General features: G+C 37.2%; 1 protein-coding gene across 8 annotated transcripts in view; it reads left to right on the top strand.

Moving 5' to 3' along the window:
* Positions 1 to 27,481, top strand: part of IFT80 (intraflagellar transport 80) — a 59,419-nt gene that overhangs the window by 17,397 nt on the left and 14,541 nt on the right. For 6 of the 8 annotated variants that reach the window (XM_068406569.1, XM_068406571.1, XM_068406567.1 and 3 more), the window contains exons 7-18: positions 3,814 to 3,923; positions 4,107 to 4,196; positions 5,227 to 5,364; positions 13,590 to 13,769; positions 16,169 to 16,287; positions 17,146 to 17,220; positions 17,908 to 18,071; positions 22,572 to 22,636; positions 23,176 to 23,311; positions 23,543 to 23,690; positions 24,139 to 24,310; positions 24,740 to 24,757. In XM_068406569.1, coding sequence (XP_068262670.1) covers positions 3,814 to 3,923; positions 4,107 to 4,196; positions 5,227 to 5,364; positions 13,590 to 13,769; positions 16,169 to 16,287; positions 17,146 to 17,220; positions 17,908 to 18,071; positions 22,572 to 22,636; positions 23,176 to 23,311; positions 23,543 to 23,690; positions 24,139 to 24,310; positions 24,740 to 24,757 — 1,415 coding nt within the window. The remainder of the gene's footprint in view (positions 1 to 3,813; positions 3,924 to 4,106; positions 4,197 to 5,226; positions 5,365 to 13,589; positions 13,770 to 16,168; positions 16,288 to 17,145; positions 17,221 to 17,907; positions 18,072 to 22,571; positions 22,637 to 23,175; positions 23,312 to 23,542; positions 23,691 to 24,138; positions 24,311 to 24,739; positions 24,758 to 27,481) is intronic. The other 2 variants (XM_068406573.1, XM_068406572.1) reach the window with 2 other exon arrangements.

The raw sequence follows: 27,481 nt of genomic DNA, 5'->3' as shown, positions 1-27,481 counted from the left end.
GAAAGGTTGAGAGACCTGCGGCTTTTGAGTCTGGAGAAGAGAAGACTGAGAGGGGATCTGATCAATGTGTATAAATAGATGAGGGCTGGGTGTCAAGAGGAAAGGGGCAACCTCTTTTCACTTGTGCCCTGCAACAGGACAAGGGGCAATGGATGCAAGCTGGAGCACAGGAAGTTCAACCTCAACATGAGGAAGAACTTCTTTGCTGTAAGGGTTACAGAGCACTGGAAGAGGCTCCCCAGAGAGGTTGTGGAGTCTCCTTCTCTGGAGACTTTCAAGCCCCGTCTGGATGCGTTCCTGTGTAACCTGCCCTAGATTGGTCCTGCTCTGGCAGGGGGGTTGGACTCGATGATCTCCAGAGGTCCCTTCCAACCCCTAACGTTCTATGATTCTAGGATTTTGAGGTACAATTCAGTTATGTTAATGTACATGTGCTGCTGGTGCCATTTGAGGTTCACTGGGCTATTCTGCCTAACCTCCAAACCTATTCGAGAAGGAGATGATCTCCTCCAGGTCCTGTGTTGTATCTGTAAGCTCCACAAGGATATTGTAGAGTACCCTGGGTGCATCACATTGCTTAGGTGCTTAGACCATTGAATCGTGTCTTCAAAGGGTCTGACCTATGAGGAACGGCTGAGGGAGCTGGGGTTGTTTAGCCTGGAGAAGAGGAGGTTCAGAGGTGACCTTAGTGCAGCCTACAACTACCTGAAGGGAGGTTGTAGTGGAGTGGGAGTCGGCCTCTTCTCCCAGGCAACCAGCGATAGGACAAGAGGACACAGCCTCAAGCTTGGCCAGGGGAGGTTCAGGTTGGACATTAGGAAGCATTTCTTCTCAGCAAGGGTCATTAGCCATTGGAAGGGGCTGCCCAGGGAGGTGGTGGAGTCACCATCTCTGGAGGGGTTTAAGAAAAGCCTGGCCATGGCACTTAGTGCCCTGGTCTAGTTGCCATGGTGGTGTCAGGGCAATGGTTGGACTCGATGATCCCAGAGGGCTCTTCCAACCTGATTGATTCTGGTATTCTGGGATTCACTTCTGCCAGTGAGAATATGAAGTCAGATGCCTGAAATAAGCCTTCTCTTTCCGATTTCAGAAGATAGAGAAGCAAGTTTTACAAAAAGTAACAAGAATGCTCTGACAGGGACTTGTACAGCCTCCCCCCTTGCAGTTTTATCTGCACTGTTTCCATGTCTTGTCATGTTGAGACTAAGCTGAAACTTGCTGTCCCTTGCTAGAGGGCTTTTGCTGTGATAGAAATAAATGCCTGGACATGCTCTTTACTTAATTTTCTTAGTTTTATTTGCAAGGAATGAAGCAGCATAATACTTTGATTCTTCTTCTTCAGGGGAGACTAATCCTGTCAAGTACTATGGAAAATATTTGCATAGTTGGCAAGTCTGATTTTTTTTTTTTTTTTTTTCCTGGATGCTTTTTCCATGCAATTTTTAACTTTCGTCTATTTTCAAAAAAGGTCATTTGAAAACTGCAACATGACATGATTTTCAAACAGAGCAGTCAGCTTTATTCTAGATACATCATTCTGGAGTTTTCAATTGGAAAAAAAAATGTTTCAACTAATTGGGAAATATCTGAGAAGTCTGCAGGCCACTCCTTCTAGTTTTATTTGTTGTCATTTGCTTTCTAAGTTGCTTGTGTATGGGATGTTTGGTTTTTTTTATATGTGCAGCAAAACAAGAATGTGTGTTTTGTTAGAGGCTTAATTATGGAGCCGAAACATCTTAAAAAGGATAATTTTGGTGCAATACAAAGCTTTTTCTGCCCAGGTTTGTGTTCAGTCACAGAATCACAGAATCAATGAGGTTGGAAGAGACCTCTGGGATCATCGAGTCCAACCGTTGCCCTGACACCACCATGGCAACTAGACCATGGCACTAAGTGCCACGTCCAGGCTTTTCTTAAACCCCTTCAGAGATGGTGACTCCACCACCTCCCTGGGCAGCCCCTTCCAATATCTTTTCTGGTGTCAGTTGGTAAGAACCAAGATGATTGTTGTCGTGTTGATTTTCTGTTTCTCTTAAGTGACAATTATGAATAAAATTGCATTAGACTGTAAAAGATTATGTAAATATAAAATGCAACTATTACTGCTCATTTTCTGGAGTTGTGTAAAACTGTTCACTTATAAAAAGTTTCACAAATGAATAGCATAGTAAATGGCAAGAGCTAATGAGGTTTGAGAAAGATACAATATTAAAAACACAGTATTAAAATGATGGGTGGTGGCGTGGTGGGCCATGTAGCTGACTTGCTGGGCTTCCTTTTGATACAAATATTTGTTGGTTTTAAATTAGTTCTTGGTCAGCATCGTAGTCAGTGGTCTCAGCGTTGGATTTAATTGTATTGTAGGTGCAGGGATTTCAAGGTAAACATGAAATGCTTTTGTAGGTATTTGTAGGAAGTGTCTACAAACTAAACAGGTAGCAAGAGAGAAGATCTGAAGATTTAACAGCTGGGCATTGAAGGCTGCCTTTGTGGACTGATCAGTTGTGAAGATTTAACATTTTAATACTGAATGAAAGATGCCACGATGCAGATAGACCTTAAAAGTAAATTGGCCATGAAGGGCTTTGTTTGCTATAAAAGAGAAAATTGTACAAATGGAAAGGGCAGCAGGAATCTGCAGTGTCCTGGTTAACCGTGAGCCAGGGGATCAGTACAGCAAGGTGAGAGAGAAGCACCTTAAAGATGAAAGGTGACCCAAAGGTGAGAAGGACAATCTCATCTTATTTTGCTCAACTGTATCTTGGAATAAATTGGTCAGATTTTTATTTTTATTTTAAGAGTGAGGAAACACAAACAATTAGGAGTATATACATGAGGTTCAGTTATGCTGAAGAAACAAAATTGTCTAGTTATGAAGATGATTTGACTGAAGAAGAAATCTTATAATAGAAGAAATTTGGTGATTTTAATTCTTCCACAAGGTGGTTTTAGAGAGAACATGAAATGAAGAAGCAAGTGGTAAATATCATCGGAGTCTGCTGGGTAGACCTTGCAATCAAATGGGTAGGTCTTAAGTGATGCATTGAAAAAACTGATAGGTACAATATGAGAAAAGGAGATACTTATAGCAGTAGTAAAGTCATACACATTTTCAGTAACCCAGATGTAGGATTGGACAAGACAATAATTCATTATTTGTTTTGCATAGAGTTGTTTTGTTCAGAATTAAATTCAGAGTGGTCCCATTGAAAGTGGTAGGTGTTTGATGGCTTACTCAAGGGAATTTGCCAGGACTTCACCTGATGTATGTTTATTTCCTTGAGGAGTGTTGGAAGGGTACGCAGCATGAGCTGATGTCTTCAGAGTTGTCTTTCTGGGCTGTGTCTGTCTCACTGCTGGTCCTATGGCTGTCTAAAACATGAAGTGAACCAGTAAACGTGGCCATAATTGCAGTCAGACAAGTGTGGATCACAGAATCAACCAGGTTGGAAGAGACCTCAGGGATCATCGAGTCCAACCATTGCCCTGACACCACCCTGTCAACTAGACCAGGGCACTAAGTGCCATGTCCAGGCTTTTCTTAAACCCCTCCAGAGATGGTGACTCCACCACCTCCCTGGGCAGCCCCTTCCAATGGCTAATGACCCTTGCTGAGAAGAAATTCTTCCTGATGTCCAACCTGAACCTCCCCTGTGATGACAAATGGTTGCCCCTAGTTTGGCTTTCTCACACTCCTGAATTTTGGTGTATGATTTCAAGTAACCAGTTTGAAGTGACTATAGCAGTTTCTGCATAATTTGATCAGATAAGTCATCAGAAATGTTTTTTTTCTTTCTTTCGTTCTGTCTACAGGGACACCAGTGTACTCAGTAGCCTGGGGACCTGATTCTGAAAAAGTTCTCTATACTTCAGGGAAGCATCTGATTATTAAACCTCTTCAGCCAAATGCTAAAATTTTGCAGGTATCATTAATACATTAAGGTTGTGTCACACTTCCACGTGAAAACTTGTTTCAGTTATCTGGAGTTTTGCCAAACTTCAAATGTCTGTGCTAAATTTTTCCATGCAACATGTGTACTGCTCAAATATTACAAATAGAAGGTGTCAGATTTGTTGAATCTGTATTTTATTTTTTTCCATTTCAGTGGAAAGCCCATGATGGACTTATCTTAAAAACTGACTGGAACTCAGTTAATGATCTTATTCTTTCTGCAGGTGAAGATTGTAAATATAAGGTGAGTACTGATTAACTTTTTAGGGGAAACTAAATGACCGAAAAAGATATTAGGCATTCTGACCATTTCTAATTTTAATAATACTTGGAAGCTCAAAATTAAATGAGAAGTCTTTCAGTTTTCAAGAAAAACTTGTTACCCTAAGTTGTATTATTTGTAAGTACATCTTGCCCTGTCTAGTAGCATAAAATTAGAATTTTTTTAAAATATGGCAGAATAACAATAGGTAAAATGCAAGTGAAACAAACTCCTGAAGGAAAATATGTAGAAATACATAAATGATTACTTGAAATAATATAAACTATGACATATACTGAAAAAAGTAATCACATATAAGATTACAGGAGATAAGGCTACTGTTTTCTGTTACAGGAGCATTAGTGTGAATCCCTTAGGGAATTTTTTGGTTAGAATATTCTGCCTCCAAAATGGAAAGCACATATTGTATTTCTTCCCTTAAGTAGGAACTTATTTTTAATTGTATCATATGTTAGTTCTATAATTCTCTGAGCATATAATGGCTGTGATAAAAATGTACACAGTTAAGAAATTTAAAAAAAATTACAAAAGTGTTAAAATCAAATTACTTCACCCTGTGAATCGGCTTCCTGGTATTCTGTTGGCTTCAACCAGTGAGAAAATCTCTTTGGTCTGGAAATTTGCAGAGGTGCCTCGTGTTGTAGGGAAACGAGTGCAAATAGAATAAACCTTGTGGTTATTTTACAGAATTGCAGTAATTTGCAGGAAACAAAACTCATTAGTTCAAAATATTTTATACAGAATCATGTAACATTTTGCCATAGGAACAAAGCAAAGTCTGTTGCATTAAACAAACCAATATTGATTAGGAATGACCTTTAATGAAAAGTGGACTATAATATATGTGATTTTTGTAGTTACACTCTCTATTTCAGTGCCTTTTTGTGTATTTCTGCAACTTCTGTGATAATGAGGGAAAAGGATAGCTCTAGAATAAGTAAAGGTACGCCCAAACTATGTTCATATACATATATATTTAATTTTTTTTGAGGTTTGGGACAGTTATGGGCGTCTACTGTACAGCTCCCAGCCCCATGAATATCCTATAACATCCGTTGCCTGGGCTGTGGATGGTGAATTATTTGCTGTGGGATCTTTTCATACTTTGCGTCTATGTGATAAAACTGGGGTAAGTAACAACTCTGAGAAAGAGCAGATGTGGAATTGTACAAATTTATTGATACACAGTAAACATTCCTGAGGATATATGTGTACAGCAAAAACTCGTCATGAATTCCAGCACCTTTCTACTGGGTGCATCTGACTAAGATATTGCCTTCTTGATCTGCTTGGCTGCGCTTCTAAATATGTTTTGGGTTTGTTTTTCTTTTTTCTTTTTTTACTTGAAGCTTTACTACCAGTTTGTTGCTGACCTAGGGGTTTTTTTTCAACTTGGTCTCCAATTAAAATTAATTTAATGCAGTTTCATCTACCTTCGTTGGTGTATTCATTTGGAATATAGCCAAATAAGGTGTATTTGTATAAGGCAATTTATATTCATATAATTACAGCTGTGTTGGGACTATGGTATGTAACATATATTGGTTTAAACAATCAGACTAGCCATTAGTATTTTCTTTTCAAAACAGCACGTTAAACCATGCCCTCTTCTTCCACACCCACTTTCCATCTCCTTTCTGAGCGCTGGGATCACTGAGCTGTATCAGCGAGTGGTAAACTGAAATAAATAGGTTCTTGTGTGGGTGAGGCCAACGATTTAAATTGCATTTTGCACTCAGTGTAGATTTATGCTTAAATGTGGCAAAGACTGGTGCAGCAGAAGAGGAAGAAAAATACTAGATTTCTTTTTCTGCTGTCATGTGTGCTGTTTTGTAGCATATAGCTTTTCTTCCCCAGGGCCTTACTGTTTTTCTTGCTAGTTATTATGTAATATAATTTACTATAAGTATGGTTCTAACTCCTGCTAGCTGAAAACCAGTAATTTTTTTAATCAGCATTTAATGTTAAACAGGCTTGTGGACTTTGTTGGAAATTTTAATGCAGATAGGTTTATTTTTTCATAAAATTAAGGGTTCTTTTACCTGGTTTATTACTCCACTCTTAAAAAAACCAGACACATGTCCAGTAGCTAGTGCCAGATGCTTTTGTCTGTTTAGCAGCTAGCAACGTTAATTTATCATCTTCAAAAGTCATGATTTTTCATGAAAGTTTCTTTCCTGCTATTAAATATAAATAGTTACTAAAGAACTAGCTTTGCTGGTACTGAGGGAGAAGGAAGAATGATTCACATACCACCAGAGTGATGGAGTTTGAAGAGAACCAGACCTGGCTTTTACTGGTCAACATAGACATTTTTATTATGTCTGATGTAATGGAGCTGTATTGGCAAATTGCTCCTCAGGGAGCCATCAGGCGATATATATATCATTAACTCTTCTCTAGCATATGTGTTCAGTTTGGGGACATAATTAAATTAAATTCTGTTAGTGTATGTTCTTTTCTCCTTTTCCTTCCACCTGGATACTTTGTTCTAGCAGTTTCATGTTAAAAAAAAGAAAACTACTAATATAATAGTAACTTTTAGAAGTTTTATTTCTTCATTTAAAAATCACTTTTGCTCCGATAGCGTTATGTATCTAAAAGAAATTATTATGGCTATCCTACAGAATACTAAACAGTATATTTAATGTTGGAATTTGTTGCCTGCTTTAGTGCCTGTGGTCATTAATCCTGCAGAGAGTGCTAAGATTAATTTTAAAGTGTATATATATTGAAATGTAAAGCTGGATGTATTGATGGATAGGGTTCAGCCTTCCTGGTGTTCACAGCTTTTCAGAATCTCATCACTTGGATGGAGGGCAGTGCTTAAAAAGTTCATTTATTTAAGCTATTTCCTGTGGCTCTGCATGCTTCCCTTGACATTACTGATCAGGTCAAAATATTTACACACTAAGAGATGGTAAGAATGACTGAAATTCACTGATTTCCTCCTTCCCCTCTCCACTCCCACATAAGTATCTTAGAAAATGGACCATACCCATCTGCTCCAAAGGCAGGTTGCTTTCCCAGTGCCTGGGACACTGTAGAAGGATAATGGATAAAAAACTTTAAACAGTGTGGTCAAATCAATCCTTTTAAAGTTGCCAACAAAAGTTAGCAAAGATGGGCATCAATTTTATATTTTAATAACACTGAATGTATTTATGCATTTGTTTTGGGGAGGCCTTTTAGATTTTCTTCCATTAATGATTTATTTACCCTTAATGGGGATTGATCAGTTTGATTTGATTTTTCATGGTTGTTATTTTCCAAATTAATAGTGCTACTCTTGTTAAACATTTATTTTTCTGGTGATGTTTATCTACAATCAGTTTTCATAAATAAATTGATGTTTGTTTGACTGCTAAATCTTGCCCTTTCATTTACTTTTATCTTGATTTCATCACTATGCATAGCAAATGCTTTGTAATGAAAGCAATTCTTTGCATAAATCTGTAAGTTTGTGTTTTTAAATAATTATGTACATTCTACAAACTTTCTCTTTTATTACAGAATGAGTTGTGGCCATTTTACTAGACTGGTAGTTTGCATATTTGACTGATTCTGTTATACATGGCTTGTTTATATTCCATAGCTTGCTGCATGGAATGTCTAATTTTGCTGGAAATTCTATAAAAAACATTTGGAAAACTTAATGAAATTTGGGGAATATTGCCTAATATCTATAGAAAATAAAGGAAAACATTCTGTAAGTGTAACAACTACTCCTGACCTGCCACCCCAGTTAAAACAACTGTGTGTGTGCTGCTATGGCTAAAAAATACTGAGCTCTGTGCTAACATGTTGCTATTCTTTTTTTTCTCAAAAAGATACAGACTTGAACTTAATGAAAGTTGATTACAATAATTTGATGTCCAGGGCTGGTCGTATGTTAAATAGCAGTGTGTGTCCTTTTTTCCTTGTTTCCTTCTCTTTTAAACTGTCAACAAAGAGAAGCTTTGAAAATAATTTAAGTGTTTAGCATTAAAGCCATTATTTTAATTCAGGACAGTAAATTGTGTGACTATTGTAAAATTAACATAATTTATCCTTTAAATTAACATTAGATATTAGACAAATATAAAAAAGCTAGTAAGATTTTGAAAGTGAATGCATACAGTACGTATGTTTTCATATTATTCTGGTAGTGCTGAAGTGCCCTAAACTAGAGCACCACGAAAACCCAAGCAAATCTGTTTTCTATAGAGCTACAATGAGCTTTGATCCCATTACATTTAGTTTTACTCTTGTTTCACAGAGATATGCATTTGGCAGAATAACAAAAATAAGGGTTTTTTTCTGCACTGTCTCTATTTCATCTGCCTTTATTAACAGTCATGATCCTGAATTCTTTCTAGCTCAATAAAAGAAAAAATATTACAGATAGGTTTCCCATAGAGTTACGTTGTTGACCAGTTCTTTCCAAGTTGGCATATTTTAATTTATTAGAATTGGCTAATGTAACTTCTGGAAGAAAATGAAAACATGTGGCTCATCTATGGAAGTAATAATCTATTTAAAGAGCTACATCAATGTTTCGTTTTCTAAGGTTAAGAATTTATATGGGACAGTTTGTCATCCTATTTTTAGTTCTTGGGTCTAATAATTATGAGAACGTGCTTGATTTAGGAGAATTTTGGATATCTTCTGCTTGGCTTTGTTCTTCTATACGCAGTTTAATACCTCACCTGGAGGTCATGGCTTAGTTCGTGATAATTCACATTAATTACTGTGGGTCAAGTCCAACAAATGTTTAAGAAGGCAACAGGGGTCCTTCATAGTTCTATACTTCAATAGTCATGTCAAGGATAGTTTCTCCTCTTCAGGTAAATCGTGCTATATTCACATGCAGCACTCGATTTCCTTACCCCCAGTTACACATGTTGTCTCTGGGTTGTAGAGTCTTTTGTGGATTCCTGTGTGGTAGGAATAGAAAGTCTAGTAAGTCTTCTTATATGGTAAAATACCATCATATTTTATACTGAGTAAAATATATATTTCCCCCAAGATAATTCCATATATGTGTGCATATGCAGGTGTTTCTAGTGCACCTAAGTATGGATTTGCTTTGGATAATTGATTTTTATAATCTTGTGAGATCCGGCTTGCCTTCCGTTACATCAGAAAATTAACAGTCATTTTCTGACGAGAAGCTTCTGGGCAGTTTGCACCGAAGTGTTGGTCCATCACTCAGAAGTAGTGAGAGCTGGTTGCCAGCTTTTAATGGACATTCAGACTATAATGGATTTTCAGATGTCAGCTCCCTCTGTACTAATGTGAAACGCTCTATAGGGCACAAGGAAGACTGAGCCTTCACTTAAAAAGAAATAATGAATAGAAGTCCTCGGTTATTAGGACCTGAAACTTTCTTTAATTGTCAGACTTGGATTGGAGGCTGGTCCTAGCACACCCGTCTTGGTTTGTATCAATTGGGGCATAAAAGGACAAGAGCATCTATTTGCTGTTAGCCCGTGCTGAGGTGTTGGAGCGAGTCCAGAGGAGGGCGACCAAGCTGGTGAAGGGTCTGGAGGGTCTGACCTATGAGGAACAGCTGAGGGAGCTGGGGGTGTTTAGCCTGGAGAAGAGGAGGCTCAGAGGTGACCTTAGTGCAGTCTACAACTACCTGAAGGGAGGTTGTAGCGCAGTGGGAGTCGGCCTCTTCTCCCAGGCAACCAGCGATAGGACAAGAGGACACAGCCTCAAGCTTGGCTAGGGGAGGTTCAGGTTGGACATTAGGAAGCATTTCTTCTCAGCGAGGGTCATTAGCCATTGGAAGGGGCTGCCCAGGGAGGTGGTGGAGTCACCATCTCTGGAGGGGTTTAAGAAAAGCCTGGCCATGGCACTTAGTGCCCTGGTCTAGTGACATGGTGGTGTGAGGGCAATGGTTGGACTCGATGATCCCAGAGGTCTCTTCCAACCTCATTGATTCTGTGATTCCTGGCATGGATTGTGGGTGAGATTGCACATTTTCTTTTCATAAACAAAGACAAAATAACGAGCCAAGACTATTATTAAAGTCAGTGGATTAGGTATGCTGTGTAGATTCTGACATCATGGGGAGGTTCAGCAGTATCAGCTTTAGTTCAGCTTATGTCAGCATTCCTTGTTCAAAACTCCACGTACTGGTAAACAGAGAGCAGCCAGGAACAGCCAAGTGTCCTTTGCACAGCTGACATCAGTATTACTCTTATAATTTAAAATATAAGAAAATACTCTTCACTATGTTTTTTTCAAGACGTTTATTCTGTGGTATTATGTGGATAACCATTCTTAATTTATTGCATTCAGTCCAGAAATAATAACTAACCAGATCCTTCACATTGAGTCTTGGAGCATCAACATGTGAAAGACTGTTCTTGTTCCTGGGACACAGAGTTCTCTGAATCTGCTCATTGAAATAATTTCACCGACATCTCAAAAGCCAACTCAGTTTCCATTTATGGAAGTCAGACAGTACTCAATGACTGTAGTACTTCATCTTTTTTACTACATTGTGCAATCAGAAAAGGGAAGCTCAAGTTATTGCTTTTATGTATTTACTTAATATAATGAAACTTTTATAACTACTGGTTTTGTTCTTGAGAGAGTTCGTTGAATAATATGAAAAATTAATTATGACACAGGAAAAGTAGAAGCCAAACAGTAATACCAAAGTATAATATTGCAGCTAATGTTAGCAGACAGTCATTCATATAGTGATATTCATACCCTTTTTTTTTTTAGCTCAGTGTATCTAGGAAATACATTAAGAGCTATTTTGGTTTTTAAAAATTGTTCCTATCTTACAAATGGAGAGCTAAATGATTTTTATTGTAACATTTTGTGTACATGATAAATGTACCAGACATCTGCAGGGAGCATGAATCATTGGAGTGGTCTGAATTATAGTGAGAGCTTTCAAAAATAACTGGAAAAAAGAACTTTGTAACTGCTTTATATATTTTTTTTTTAATTTAGGTTGTAATCAGGGAATGTTTTTACTGAGTGTTTCTGCTACCTGAAAAAAAAGACTTCTGGTTCAAAAAAAAAAGTCATTTTGGAAATGTATCCTCTCAGAAGTGCAGTGTATCTGCTATGCATAAAAAAGTAGCATCAAAGCCACAATCTTCAAGCTCCTTAAACTGGTTCCTAGTTGATGGCTTGATGCCTCTTTATTATTCATTCTGACTGATGGGTAGATTCTTGATCTAAGGGAAATGACCTTAGAAACAGCCTTGTCTGGGAGGATCCCAATATTCCGTTTTGAAATAGTACTTCTTCAAACTGTTCTCAGTTCACATCTGGCCAGCTGTGAAAAATATGCCTCAGATGTAGGACATCTAGAGCATTTTCTGAGTGTGCTTGTTATAATCCTTCGTCCTACAACCTCAAGAGCTTACTCATTTGCCATGTTAGGATGTCAGACATCCTAATAAGTAATCAGCTGAGAGGTTGAATATCATCCCGTTGTGTTTCCTTGCTATTGAATGTTTTAAGTCTGACACCTTTATTTGACTGTAATTTTTGTGATTTCATTTCTTATAAATCGTATGAAGACTTTGTGTAAAGGACTTAGTATTTCTTGGGTTTTGTGTCTACTGCAAAAGAAATCAGAATATGAAATATGTTAGAAACATTAGGTGAGTATTTTCTTCCGTCTCCCCTTTGGTATAATATCATATATCCAAAATTCACGAGAATCCAGCATCTACATTTAACTTCAATCAGTCACATGTGTTTTCTTACTGATTTGATTCTTAAGATTTAAAATGTATTTGAATATTTACGTAGTTCTTCAATTGCTCAATGTTTTTTTTAAAATATTCTGTTACACAGTTCTGAAGAGGTTATAGTTGAGATTTGCTTCTCATTTTAAAACCTGGTTTAATGTCTTCCTAGAAGTCCATGAAAAGGTTCTTTCATTTTTTGTCATCCACTTTCAGGGAAACACTAATTTGGAGATTTGGGATGATTTCTGTGAAGTGTATTTCTGAGGTGCAAGAGATAGAAAACAAGTGTCTTGGTTTGAAAATTCTTCTAGTTTTTTTACAATAATGTATTAATAAGGATCCAGCTAAACTTTAGAGGAGTTTTGTACATAAGGCTGGGGGAATGTAAGAATAAAGTTCTTCATTGGAGGAAATTTAAATATTGAAAAGGAGCAAAATTAGGTTTACTAGAAGCTTCTCTCGTAACTACATTCATGCTATGGATCAGAAGGAAAAAAGCAAATGCTAATTTTAATAACTCTTCCTTGTTACTTGTGCTAGGGGGGGTTATAATTTTACTTTTTGCAGTGCTAACAGAATGAAAATGCGGGGAGGTGTCAAAAGTTAAGAAATCACGTGCTGTTTCATAAAGCACGTGCTCTGCCTGTGCATCCCCGTTGCTCTGGCACAGGCGATGCCATGGGGCCACGTGGGCAGGATGGGGGGCACTGTGCCCTGTGCAGAGGCAGGCAAGGAATTAAGATGTTAAATGCACCTTACATCATGTTGCTAGAGAGTATAAAGCTCCTTTATTTTTTTATTAAAAGCACCTTTTAGCAGCCAGCCCACAGCTTGTGAGCTGTTGTATGATCCTCCTCCTGCTGTCTTCCTGCTATCCCAATAATTTTGGGCCTCTGTTTAAAACCAACAAACCAAGCTGATAACGATATCTTAACAGCCATAGATGACGTAAACTAGTAGTAGAAGATGAAGACGTTAGCCACAGTACCACAGAGATGTGTTCTTTAGGTCCAAGTGAGCCTTTTCCACCTTGCAAAATCCAGTTAGGAGGAAAATGGACAAGGCCGCCATTTTCGCCGCCATTTTCGCTACCATATGAATTTCCAGCTCCATAGGAAAGCAGATACACTACTTATTTTGATATATAAGACTCTGAAATATAGTTATGTGACCTGTGCCCCACGACATTAAACTGTGATACTCCTCTGTGAGCACCTCTTAATTAGTCTAAAACAAACGCAACACACAGAGCTGTTGTTTGTGGTTCTCTCCAAGCTAGGCCAGATGTCACTGCTTTGGTTGCAGAAATGTTTTATTTTTTTTTATTGTTATTGCAGGCATAGCAGCTGGAAATTTTTAATACATCCTTCCCCCATACAGTAACAACAGAGACTAGATACCTTGCTTACCTTTTTCTCTAGCTTATTTTTTTGGGAGGAGAACAGTGTACAGGCATTGCATTTAGAGCTTTGCTTAAATAAAAAAGACATCTCATCTCTTTGGTTTGCTTATCCAAGCTGTGATAAAAAGTTAGTTCATTAATGTTTCTTTAAAAATTATAACCATGCAAATCTGTTTATTACAATAAATAATTTCCAAAAAATACAAAGAAAAATTAAAGAATTCTTTTCTCTTTTTCTGCAAGTGGTCTTATGCTTTAGAGAAGCCGAACACTGGCAGCATATTTAATATTGCGTGGTCTATTGATGGCACCCAACTAGCTGGAGCATGTGGAAATGGACATGTCATTTTTGCCCATGTCGTGGAGCAGCGCTGGGAGTGGAAGAACTTTGAGATAACATTAATTAAGAGGAGAACCATGGAGGTAATCTTCACAGTTCAGAGCTGTGCATTCTGATTACAAGCTTTCTAAGGCTTTTTTTAATACAAAATATGAACTTTTAATCCTCGACAAAACATTATCCTTTTTTTTTTTCTGTGTATATATGACTGAAAATGTTTAAAATCATGAAATGGCCTGAGTTAGCAAATGGTGTAAATAATTATCAGTTGTACAGAAGATCAGAGCTGTGTAAACCAAACCATACCATCAGATGGACCAGAATTACATAACTCACAATACTTTATCCTCCAGAAAAATGCAAAGCTCATTTGAAGAGCATGTGAAAATAGCTGTGGGAGGCCACTTGCAAGAGAAAGATAATTTCAAATGTAATGAAAATGTTTATGCAGAAAACAATACAAATACATTGGCCAAAACCAAAGCATCATATTAAATAGTATTACAGTAACTGTCAGCAAAGATGAAGCTGCATAATTAAGTGTAGATAATATAGAGGAGCTTCTTTTACCTTATCCGCACTCATGAGTTGTTGGAGGCACTGATGCACTTTGTAATAGCTAATGCTTTAGTAAAGTTCACTGTATCTGTGGTGTTAATGAAGCTATGATGAATGTTGCTGTCTTAGGGCATTTCCAGATAAATTTGGTTGCTGACTATAACTGTAAAGAGTTGTAATGTGCTTTTCTGCACCGTATTGTGTTACAGCCTAGAGCCTGATCTTACAGAAATTTGTCATATAACATATATCAGGTACCTGTGTGGTGCTTCCAGCTGAGTACTGAGCAACAGGCGTTGACCTCAGAGGGAGCTGCCAAGTCTCAGCGCTGCTGGAAATGAAACAGGCTCCTACATGTGGTTTCTGGAGCTTAAGTTTAGGATCCTTCTTTTGAAACATCTTGGCCTGAATCCACATTTAGGTTACCAAATATCTGGGAATTAATACAAAAATATGAATTTTTACCTTCTAATTTGTCCTCCGTGTTCCCAGACACTGACTCACAACATTCACTCTCTGAACACTGGGATAATATTAAGATCTCCATTCTTACAAATTTTCCAAGTTACACATTTGGTATTGGACACCAGGCCAATGTTTTTAATATCGAAATCAAGTTCCTAAATTCCTAATTAGTCCCTTAAATGTTGTTTAGTCTCGATTCTTTTAATGTTGAATATGTAATTGGGAAAAGTTGTAACAACAGAAATGCTGTATTACAATTTGGTCTGGTGGGTGGGATAACATGAGTCAGTGTCTGGGAACACAGAAGACAAACTAGCAGGTAAAAATTCATATTTCTTCTTTCATTCCCAGACATCAACTCGTAACAGATGGGCTCTGTGAATAATCTCCAGGGTGTTTGAATATGGAAACAACTGAGGAAGTATAGCTAACCCTGATTCAAGACTAATTTTTTTATTTTATTATTTTGTAGTGATTTTATTCCTGGATATTTATGTGGGAAAATATTGCCTAAAAAAAAGTTCTAGATGCATTCTTTTTTTCTGAGTACTACAATAGCTATGTTAATTATGGACATATCACAGCGGTGGACATAGCAATTAGTATGTCTTTGGAAATGGTTTCTGGGCTTTCATAATAATTGAGTTCAGTCCTTGTTTTGCAATTGGCTGTATAATGGAGAAAATCAAAAAGGAGTTACCACCCTCAGAATGGTAACATCTTAAAAAAAAGCCCAACAACAACAAAAAAAAACCCCAAACAAACAAACCTATCATAAGATACCTCCTTAGATTTTAACTGCCTCAAATCTTTGAGCTCAAAAATCTGTGTTGATGACAGGCAAACTGTGATTTTCTTGAAATGTCACCATTTGAGCAAATTTTCACAGAAATGGCAAAGGCACAGCCTGCTCACCAAGGCCATCTCCTAAATCTCCCTTAACTTCAGAGTGTGGTAGCATTAAAATAGATGGTAGAGCTATTCAACATCTAGACAACATATCTTTATCCAAATCTTGGATGTTGCTGAATTGTTTTTGATGGGATCATGATGGAATCACTGAGTATTAAATTTCAAATGTTTAAGTAATCAGCAACTGAACACTGAGTCTTAAAATGGGAACTCTCAGACATCCTTGATCTCAGATGATTTTTGCAACCTTGTGTATAATATTGTGCTTATACCTTATATATTCCACGTACGCATTAATTACTCCTTTCTCTTAAGGAACTCCATCCAGCTCTTCAGTAACTATTCATTGTTTATTCAGAGTTTATAGAACTTTTGAGTTTAAGTTTTCACCAATGCTGTGAAAGTGCCTGTTCCCACATATCTGTGTTCTGCTAGTGGCATAATAGTATCAGCATGTACTTATAATAAGAAAGAACATGATATTTCACTAGTTAGTTTTCATTTCAGTTATTGCTGGTTTATTCAACCAACATTTTCTCTTGATCAGGTACACAACGTTATTAATGATGCAGTGGATGTGTTGGAATTCCGGGACAGGGTCATTAAGGCCTCTTTGAACTACGGGCATTTGGTTGTTTCAACTTCTCTTCAGTGTTACGTGTTTTCGTAAGTAATATAAATTCTTGGAGCTTTCTCAAGTTTATCCAACAGTTGTAAGAGAGCAGCAGAAACTTTCTTTTGAAGTACAGTAGTTAATTTTGTTTTAACTAGTTGAAATATTCAACAGAACCTAGCATCATCTACAACAATATGTATTGGAGTATAGTTGCCCTTCCCCTGTCATCCTTCCTTTCAGCTTCTTGCTGGTGCCATCACTCCCTCTTCATTTTGGTACAAAAATTTGTCAGGCTTTCTTTTCACGTAGAGGCAGCAGGAATGGTGGCTGGATGCAAGTGTATTTGTGCCTCCATCTAGAGACTCCTTTTGTTGGATACTGCTTCTGGCATGCCATTATTTTGGAATGGAATAGGAATGATTCAATCCTGCATCATGTTTTAAGAACATGATATTCTTTTTCATATGCTGAAATTTATAAGTTTACTCCTAAAGGCACTTATCTGTTCAGTGAGATGACTAATGCTGAACAATAGTGCAGCCTGTAATAGGTCACACAAGAGAGGGACTCCATCCTACCTCCGGATCACTGTAAAAGAGTTGAACCACAATTCAGAAATATTTTAAAAATATCTTTGTTTCATAGAAATACGATTTTGCTGTTTACTAAGACTCTTAGGTCAGCTGCTGCTAGTGTGAAGGGATGCAAAAATGAAGGCAGAAAAGTGTTGCTGGGTCATACTGCATGGTTATCAGTGTTACTTGGCTTCCTAAATGCTGTTTTCCTTCTGAAAACCTCCCTTTTTAGGAATGTTAGATGATTACAACATGTATGATTTACTTTGTGAATTCAACTTCGTGTTTGCAATGATACATGGGTTTAATAAATGATGAAATTTTTTTTTCCAGTACAAAGAATTGGAATACACCACTGATCTTTGACCTGAAGGAAGGAACAGTTAGTTTGATTCTACAAGCAGAAAGGTAGCTTTCTTCTTGTGATGCTCACTATTAGATGTGAACGTGCATTTCCTAAAACCTTGTTATATAACATAAGCACATACTGAAATATTAGAAGCAGACAAAAAGTATATGGTATTGTTAAGTAACATGTAAAGGCTTAGCTGGTACATTTGACATAGGTCTGTGGTGGTGGTAATGAATCTTTTCATGCATTATGTATGTTTATACTCTTATTTATGGAAGAAAGTAGATCTTCTGGCATTACACTAACATCTGGGTTTTTTTGATGTTTTATTTTGCTTTTTTGAACTGGAATATATTTTAGATAAATTATCTTTGGTCTCCATTTTTATTAAAAACATTGCCAAATAAAAAGAAATAGTGGCAGTACCCTCTGCAGCCCTATGCTTTGTCATCAGGAGTTGTAAGAATTAAATCTTATAATATCTATAACAGGTAAAATCATAGTGATGCCAGATAATAAATGTTTCTCACGGAAAAAGAGAACATTCACATTGAAACTGAAATCTTCCATACAGAGCTTTCAGAATATCAACTTTGAAATGTAAAGTGTAGAAATTATGTAGTTTAACTGAAAACAATTGCAGGATATTAGACAATTACCTTCAAATTGTCGACATTGTCATCATGCTTTTCTGTATTATTTAGTGATTTACATTTTTGTTGGGGTTTTTTTTTTTTTTGTAGGCATTTTCTTCTTGTAGATGGTGGAGGACTTTATTTATATTCCTATGAAGGAAGACTAATTTCCTCTCCAAAATTTCCAGGAATGAGAACAGACATTTTAAATGCCCAGACGTTATCTCTGAGCAATGATACTCTAGCAGTAAAAGACAAAGCTGATGAAAAGGGTAAGTTCTTATTTCTGAGAGTTCCATGGTTGCTAATAATTCATTATGAAGTTTTCAACATCTTCTCATTTAACTTTGCTTTGCATAGTTATGGTAAAGAAGAAAGCATAAAGCATAAACAATTTATCTATGATATAAATTAAAGATAATATTTATTATAAAAATGAATTAAAATGATGGGTCTTGGTTAACTTGGATTAAAAAACTTAAGAGAATGAGATAGGTCTCTGAACTTCCAGTTGTGTGTGATGCATCAGAGAACCATGGAATATTTACAGTAAATACTTGAACGGTAGGTTTTCACTCTCTGACATGTAATTTTTCTAAAGAAGTACCTCAACAACTTTTTCTGCTTGACTGCTGCTCTTAGAAGCTACCAGTACATTATCTGTGATTAATTTTAGTTCTCAGATATTCTTTGCTTTAGTTTTTTTTGGGTTTGTATCTTTACAGCATGAAAGTTTTATTTGCAGCTGATATGACCATAGTTACAAGGCTGTGATATTCTTAGTGTCGTGTTCTTGAAGATTTTTATGCTCTTAAATTTTGTGTTTTGGCATCAAAAGCACTATAATTCTAAACCACAACATGGCCAAATGAGCTGCAGGTGAATTTTTGCATTAATGAGTGGTACGGGAGTATCTTTTTGTCGTCAGCTTTTTTCCTTTGTTCTGTCTCATGATGCAAATGTGTAGTTTGCCTGTGCAACAATTTAAATTTAAAGTGTCTGCTGGAGACAGTGTTGTTAGTGCAGAGGGAAACAGTGAAAACTTCCTGCCCATGGTTCCAACTGACGCTGACTCCATCTATTATCTATAACTCTGTTGTCCTAGACTTAATGATTAGATTTTAAAATGTTTCAGAATTTTACAATTCTTTCTCTTGCAGCAAAGAACCATCATATTTATCTTCTTTTTGCCATAGAAAATAAAACTTTCAGTGTGAAGCACAAAAGAAGATCCTGATTATTATAGGCAGGGGGCCAGCCCTTTACTACTGATGCATGGTGGTTTTCTCGGCATATAACCTGAAACTTAAATTTCTTGGTGAATAAAGAAAACCTTTGTAGTGATCCTTTAAAATATCCCTCCCCAAGCAAAAGAAAAATGAGGTGAGGTTTTTCTCACTTCCTTGTTACAAAGCATTTTTGCTACTCGGTACAATTTATATGTATTTTTTTTTCTTGTACATCCTTATCTTTTGTGTGAGAACAAATACTTTCATTTTGAATAATTATTTTTAAGAGTAGTAATATAATTGTAATGTGTATTTCATTTTTAAGGAAAATCACTTCACAAAATATTATCCTCAAGCACCAAGACAATAAAAATATCTAAAATAGCTGTGTAATAATTAAAATGGATTCTAGTTAGCAAAAATATATTTCAGTGTAAATTATTCAGGAGAAAGAAGTAGTTTGCAAAAAAAAATGGATAAGTGAAAAGTTGCATTTTATTCCTGATCTTTTCTCTTTACTCTGTGTGTGTGCCTGTGTATTTATATTACACAAGTGTATGTATGTTTGTTTGTGTGTTACTTAGGATGTACAACACAGAGGCTTTATTTTATTGCCATATTGACACCTTGATGAAGTTAGAATAAAAACAATAGAATTATTTTAAATAAATTTAGGTTATGTAGAAAATTCATCCATAAATACTGACTGCTGCCTACATGCATGCATATTTAATATTTTGATGGTAAACTCGCTCTCTTGCCCCATTCCCCTGCTCATCTTCCTAAACAGACTGAAGAGCATCTCCATCTCCAGCCATTCCTGTTAGTGTCCTGAAAAATCCTGTAAGCCTGCATGCAGGGAGGGACCTGGGGGTGTTTAGCCTGGAGAAGAGGAGGCTCAGAGGTGACCTTAGTGCAGTCTACAACTACCTGAAGGGAGGTTGTAGTGCAGTGGGAGTCGGCCTCTTCTCCCAGGCAACCAGCGCTAGGACAAGAGGACACAGCCTCAAGCTTGGCCAGGGGAGGTTCAGGTTGGCCATTAGGAAGCATTTCTTCTCAGCAAGGGTCATTAGCCATTGGAAGGGGCTGCCCAGGGAGGTGGTGGAGTCACCATCTCTGGAGGGGTTTAAGAAAAGCCTGGACATGGCACTTAGTGCCCTGGTCTAGTTGCCATGGTGGTGTCAGGGCAATGGTTGGACTCGATGATCCCAGAGGGCTCTTCCAACATGGTTGATTCTGTGATTCTGTGTGATTCTGTAATGAAGCTGGAAGAGGGAGGTGAGCCTGTTCTCAAACACAAACTGCTGGCCCTAGGAGCAGTTATTCTGTGATGAAAGGATGTGTGTGTTAAAAGACACGCAGTAGTTGTTCTCTTTCTCTGGATGTTCAAAGTGAGAGAATGCCCTTTTTTAATTTATACACATTAAAAAGATTTATTTTAGGTTCTAAATGATTGTAAAATGATGTGGAGGTTTTTTTGGAGGGGAGGGGGAGCAGGACCACGACCCCAAAACTTATTATCTGAAATACCTTAATAAGCATCGTAGATTAACGAAAAGTTAACCAATTTGGCTTGTCAATTAGGTGCAGTGGTTTTCTTCAGAACTCTCTTAATCTCACTTTAGTGTAGTAGCACTAATATTGGCTTGTATAGCTAGATCAAAATAAGTTTTGTGCAGGGAGCCATGCATAAAAGTGAGAAAAATACCACTTCTCAGGAACAACTGGTTTGCTTTTGTATACTTAGCCAGCTACCAGGAGCAACTCTTGTGCAAAACCCTTTCTTTTCCTCCTCTGCAAACTCAACCGATGCTTTCTGAACACCTGCTCTTAGGTTTTTTTTTTTAATTCTGCCTGTATAACCATTGACCTCAAACCAACATCCTGCATCCTGGTGAGAGAAACTCACAGCAGGATTAACATGTGAACGTCGCCATCCCTTGGAATGAACGTGTATGTTCATCTTATGTTGTGTACCCACAGGTAACGTGTTGAAACCGCAGGTGGGATGTGGGATTGAACATCTGAGATGTTTCTGTCACATCTGTGTTTGCCATGAACTCAAGCAGAATCACGTGCTTTAAATTGCAGCTGGTGTTCCTTGTAGTGGTACTGTTTTCTCTAGGTTCACAGACTGTGAATAAAGTATGTATGAACAGTTATTGAACACACATGGATGTGTGTGCATCACACTCACACGTGTGTATATGTAGAGAGTATTTTTAGACAAGTTGCAAATTTGAGTCACTGGATATCCTAGAAATACAGATGATGTAGGTGGGGGTTTTTTGGAGGGGTTTTTTTTTGTTTTCTTTGGGGTTTTTTTTGGGTGAGACAGGGAGAGAATGGAACAGATGGACTTTTGGCAACGATTGCAAGAATTATATATAAAATATATATAATTTTTTTATAAATTTTATATATAAAATTCAAATATATCTGGATAAAGCAGATACTTTTTGAGGAAGCCAGTTATTAATGTATTGGCATTAACTACTTCTGGTGGACAACAAGTTCCCCATGAGCCAGCAATGTGCCCTTGTGGCCAGGAAGACCAATGGTATCCTGGGGTGCATTAGGAAGAGTGTGGCCAACAGGTCAAGGGAGGTTCTCCTGACCCTCTGCACGGCCCTGGTGAGGCCACATCTGGAGTACTGTGTGCAGTTCTGGGCCCCCCCAGTTCAAGAAAGATAAGGAATTACTGGAGAGAGTCCAGCGGAGGGGTACAAAGATGGTCAGAGGGCTGGAGCATCTCTCTTATGAGGAGAGGCTGAGGGAGCTGGGGCTGTTCAGCTTGGAGAAGAGCAGACTGAGGGGGGATCTTATCAATGCTTACAAATACCTTAGGGGTGGGTGTCAAGAGGAGGGGGCCAGACTCTTCGCAGTGGTGCCCAGTGACAGGACAAGGGGCAACGGGCACAAACTAAAACATGGGAAGTTCCATCTGAATATGAGGAAAAACTTCTTTACTTTGAAGGTGCCAGAGCCCTGGCACAGGCTGCCCAGGGAGGGTGGGGAGTCTCCTTCTCTGGAGATATTCAAACCCACCTGGACACAACCCTGTGCAACGTGCTCTGGGTGACCCTGCTTTGGCAGGGGGTTGGACTAGATGATCTCCAGAGGTGCCTTCCAACCCAAAAAAACTGTATCATCATGATAAGCAGAAACCCTAAACGTTCATTTATTCACAATGCAGGGTACAAACTTGTATCAGATAGAACTCAATGTCATTTCTGTAAATAACCATTTGAGCTGTGATAGGAAGTAAAACATTAGTTTTCTCAGTTCTGTGGAAGTCCATAAGATCATGTTTCAATGGCTGTCAATGCCCTGAAAATCATGATATTTGAGAATTTTCATTACATTTTCCCAGCTGTAAGATTCCTTTTTGACCAGAGCGTGAAAGTCACTGGTAAATCTACCACACAGTAATGAGTATTCACATGCAGTAAATTATACTCTGAAAATGAATGGAACTGCTTGAAAAGTCTATGAAGAACTGTTGCTTTTAACTAATAAACCATATAATTTTTTTTTCTTCAGTTATCTACATATTTGAAGCTTTATCTGGAAAGCCACTGGGTGATGGAAAGCCTCTAAGCCATAAGGTAAGGTGAAGTATATAATGTCTCTTTTTATTGTACGTTGAAATTAAGAATCAATAATGAGTTTCCTAATTAATGGGTCTAATAACCTATTAAAGGTTTATAATTTTAATACAACTCTAGCTGACTCTTATAAAACAACAAAAATCAGATTCTTTATGCAGTGTTGATGTGCAAAGGGATATGCTATAGGTTGTGTTCAGTTACTGGCGTGTGTTTCCCATGAACATAAGAGTTTGAAACTACAGGTAAATAGCCTCGTTATGCAGTAAAACTCATCAAGTGAGTTTCCTTTGCATGTACTCCAAAGCATCTATTATTAGTGATGACCTGTTGTTAACACTGAAGAAAAGAACATGAAATTCGATTTATATAATGCTTCATTCAACAGAGAAGACACATATAAAGTATCTTCACAATCCAGTTTTTCAACTGTTTTGTGCCTTGTTTTTAGTAAAGCATTAATTTGTCTGAATATCACATGCTTTCTGTGATAGGAATCTCCAATATAAAGATCAGATATTTTCTTTTTTCCTTTTCAGACGGAAATTGTGGAGATTGCTTTGGACCAGAAAGGCCTTACAAGTGAAAGAAAAATAGCTTTTATTGATAAGAACAGAGATCTTTACATTACTTCAGTTAAACGGTTTGGAAAAGAACAGAAGATTGTCAAAATAGGTAATAAAAATTCCAAATAACATGCTAGCAGGCAAATAGACTTTAGTACAAGAGACAGAGATTTGGCTGCAAGTCTGTAAGATGTTACCTTACAAACTAGGGGGTTAAAACTAGTCCTTATGAAAGGAACTAAGAATGACTAATAATTTCCCTTCTACTACAGTCTGAGAAGTGTACCTTTATTTTGAAGTTTTTTGGGGAAATGCATATTATTGTTATCTTTAAATTAAGGGACAATGGTTCAAACTTTGGCTTGGAATGACACGTCTAACATTCTTTGTGGGATTCAAGATACCCGTTTTACAGTCTGGTACTACCCCAACACAGTCTACGTAGATAAAGATCTTCTGCCAAAAACTCTGCATGAAAAAGATGCAAGGTAATATATCCTTTTTGATCAAAATAGTATTATTAAGTATTTTGACTAGTTTACTCATTCCTTAAAGAATTATATTAATTTTGGCAGTTGAAGTAGAAGCCAGGGTTGCAACTTTTAAAATTCTTTTCATGATGCTACTTCTTGATCAAGAAATGAGGAAAAAGTGTTTTATAAGGTATATTATAAAGTTTGGAGTTGAAATGATGCACAGTTTAAAAGCAGAATAGCATCTTGATGCAAAAGCATAAAATTTTAATCATATCTCTTGAAATATGGCCTTAGTTGTTTGTAAAAATAACCAACCAAACAAAAAGATCTGTTTAAAGTATCTATTGGAAATGAAGTATAATCGTGTTGTAATTTTGAAACAAAGATTTCTTTAAATTCCTAATGTTCTTTTCGGTAAGAAATAAGTGAATATTAACTTTGCCTTTCTTTCTCTACCCAGTGAATTTAGCAAAAATCCCCAGATTGTACATTTTGTAGGAAATAAAGTAACAATTAGAAGAGCAGATGGTACACTTATTCATCTTAATATTTCACCTTATCCTGCGATTCTGCATGAATATGTTAGTAGTTCTAAATGGGAAGATGCTGTCAGATTGTGTCGCTTTGTCGAGGTAAATGCTAATTACTGGGAAAGTTAGGTATAATTTCACTGTAATATTTATGTTTTCAAGTATTACTTTAATAATGATAATTGCATATCAGATGTTACATCTCATTTCCATTCTTCTGCTTTGTTGCTGATGATTTTGGGGCTGGACATGAAAAATTATACATTTTTTCATAATTATGTAATATACATATACATAATTTCATAATTTTCATTATACATAATAAAAGTTCTCATTTTTATTCACACCAAAGTCCAGATGGATTGAACACAGGTATTCACAGAAGTCAGTAATAAGCTTAAGTTTTCAGGACTAGGCCTTAATATGACCAATTAAAAATGATCTGCATATCCACATACAGTATTTTTTCATATTTTATTTCACTTGTTTTTGTTTGTTGTTTTTCCTTTGCTTTCTTTTGTACATACTTAGGCAACAGCAACAGATGAGGTGAGTCTGGTAGTCTTTAAAACAAACAAAATTCCCCCCAAACCCTGCTTCCTTTCCCCCATTTACTACTAGAAAACAGTTTAGCATTTTCATATGATTATCATGACCTTAAATGTGTATTTAAAATATTTTTGTATTTGCATTATGAAATCAATACACATCCAGAAAATTAGAGCTGTGTAGTGATTTTTATTGGGAGTGTTACCCCTTTAATAGTAGGCTTTTATTCCAGTAGTTGGCAGTGGGAACTGGGATTTCACATTTCAAATCCAGTGTTATGTTAACTTTTTTTGAGTAATCTAAATGCATCACCTTTAAAAATAAAACATCTATATCAGGTGGTAATATTCATAATATTGTTTCTTTCTGATTAATACGAAGGTTTTCTAATTCAAGGATTTTTTTGTCAAACTTTTCATGCATCCTCTTCATTCTTACGGGTGGAGTCATCCAATGCAGTTAATCATACTTAAAAAGAAAAATGTTTAAAATTTTCGGTGCTTTTTTAATGAAATCCCATATAGGCATCATGTTTTTTTCACTGTCCTTTTTTATGAGTTTTTATTAGTCCATATCTGTCAACAAGTGAGGAGGGCCTTTCAAGAAAAACTGTAACAGAATCAAGGGTCTGGAGGGTCTGACCTACGAGGAACGGCTGAGGGAGCTGGGGGTATTTAGCTTGGAGAAGAGGAGGCTCAGAGGTGACCTTAGTGCAGTCTACAACTACCTGAAGGGAGGTTGTAGTGCAGTGGGAGTCGGCTTCTTCTCCCAGCAACTAGCGATAGGACGAGAGGACACAGCCTCAAGCTTGGCCAGGGGAGGTTCAGGTTGGACATTAGGAAGCATTTCTTCTCAGCAAGGGTCATTAGCCATTGGAAGGGGCTGCCCAGGGAGGTGGTGGAGTCACCATCTCTGGAGGTGTTTAAGAAAAGCCTGGACATGGCACTTAGTGCCCTGGTCTAGTTGCCATGGTGGTGTCAGGGCAATGGTTGGACTCGATGATCCCAGAGGGCTCTTCCAACCTGGTTGATTCTGTGATTCTGTATGAAGAGTATTCATGTCATCTGGTTTTAAGCATCTAAATTAGGTACCTAGGTCTTGGTCTTTGAAGACTTCTCCTCTCCATTGATTACAGAAGAAAGGGTTTTGTCTTTGATGTAAGGTAATCTAAACCAGCCTAAACTAGATGGTGTGAATATCCTATTTCACAATCTGTGTTTGGGCTGAGGGATGACCTGGAATACCCTTACACCAAGGTAGACAGAGAGCCATCACAGCTGGTCCTGCCTTGAGTACTTTATTTATCTTTCATGATTCCTAAACTCTTCGTGGCCTTACAGGGCTATTTTGTTGATTTTGGCAACCCAGGTAGACAGCTCCAAGTATTTCCAGTCAGTAGTAACAAAACAGTCCATCTTGCTGAGGAGAGAGACAACAGCAAGACCTATGGGGGAAAAACTCTTCGAAACTTGGTCTCTTACACAGTTTCAGGCTGTGCTTTCAGCATTTTATCACCTATTTTTCTGAACAATTTTATTCTCCCAAATTATGGACTACCAGCAGGAAGGTTGATCTTGTCCTGAATCATGGTAAAGAGTGGGCAGGTGTGGAGATGGTGATAGTGAAACCACACTCTTAAGCTAAATTACTGGATTTAATTGACTTTAGTGGGTCTTTTGTTTCATACAAAAGGGATTGTAAGACAGGACATGGGAATATGTTTAGAGCATACTCAGTGTAGCTGTGTATTCTGATTTAAATCAATAGTAATCCTATGCTGCATCTAAAAACCTGTTCACATTACAAAGTGTTTATTTTCAAATTTATTATTGAACATATTTAACAAAAATATTAAAACCCAGTTAATTCCTAGAGTGCATGTGGACTAACAACTGCATTCGAAATTATATTTTTCCAGTCTGAAGTAGAGTTTTCAGATGTGGTAGCCTAAACTATATTAACTAATATGTTTTAGTGGTATATCTTTGTCGGAATGTTGTCAGACTTGAAAAGGGAAGATATCAAAACGTCAGGATCTTCCTAAATGTTTTTCTGAGTTAGTGGGGTTTCCTTAAGGTTGGGTAAACCAAAAAAAGTCATGAAAACAGAAAACAAGGATGTCATATTGTTATTACCACTAAGTTTTTCTAATTCTTAACCCTAAACATAAAATGTACTGAAAATATCACAAAGGGGATAGAACTTCTGAAGCTCTTATTTACTTTTCAGCAGGCTCATAGTCTGTTCTACAATAATTTTTTTCCTTTTGCTTTCATTTGTAGTACATTTATGATGAATGTAGAGTTACTGTCAGCATCGTGGTTCCAGTACAGTTATTTGTGAGGCCAGGTTAAAATAATTCTTTTAACCACAACCAGCGCTTTGGTTTCCAGCGTAGTGCCACAAGTAGTGACAGGGACACCGATGATGAGGCCATAAAGTGATGCTGTGGCAAGAGTTCATTCCTGGCTGAGGTGCTGAAAACTGATGATTCATTCAGCCACACTGTCAGTCTCAGCTGATCACAACATCAACGTTTTTGTAGTGAAGGGGCTCTGAGAAATAATTAGTGACTTTCTAATAAGAGACTTAGACTGCAGTGCCATGAATGGCATACTGAGAAATGTTGTGTTGTTATACATTATTTTCAGAACTTGTGTACTTCCTTGGAGAAGCCATTTTTAGCATGATAATAAATATTTGAAGTTTTAGGAGTTGCATTCT

The sequence above is a fragment of the Nyctibius grandis genome, chromosome 8 (assembly GCF_013368605.1).
Source record: "Nyctibius grandis isolate bNycGra1 chromosome 8, bNycGra1.pri, whole genome shotgun sequence".
Classification (NCBI taxonomy): Eukaryota; Metazoa; Chordata; class Aves; order Nyctibiiformes; family Nyctibiidae; genus Nyctibius; species Nyctibius grandis.
This window is presented reverse-complemented; position numbering and strand designations above follow the sequence as displayed.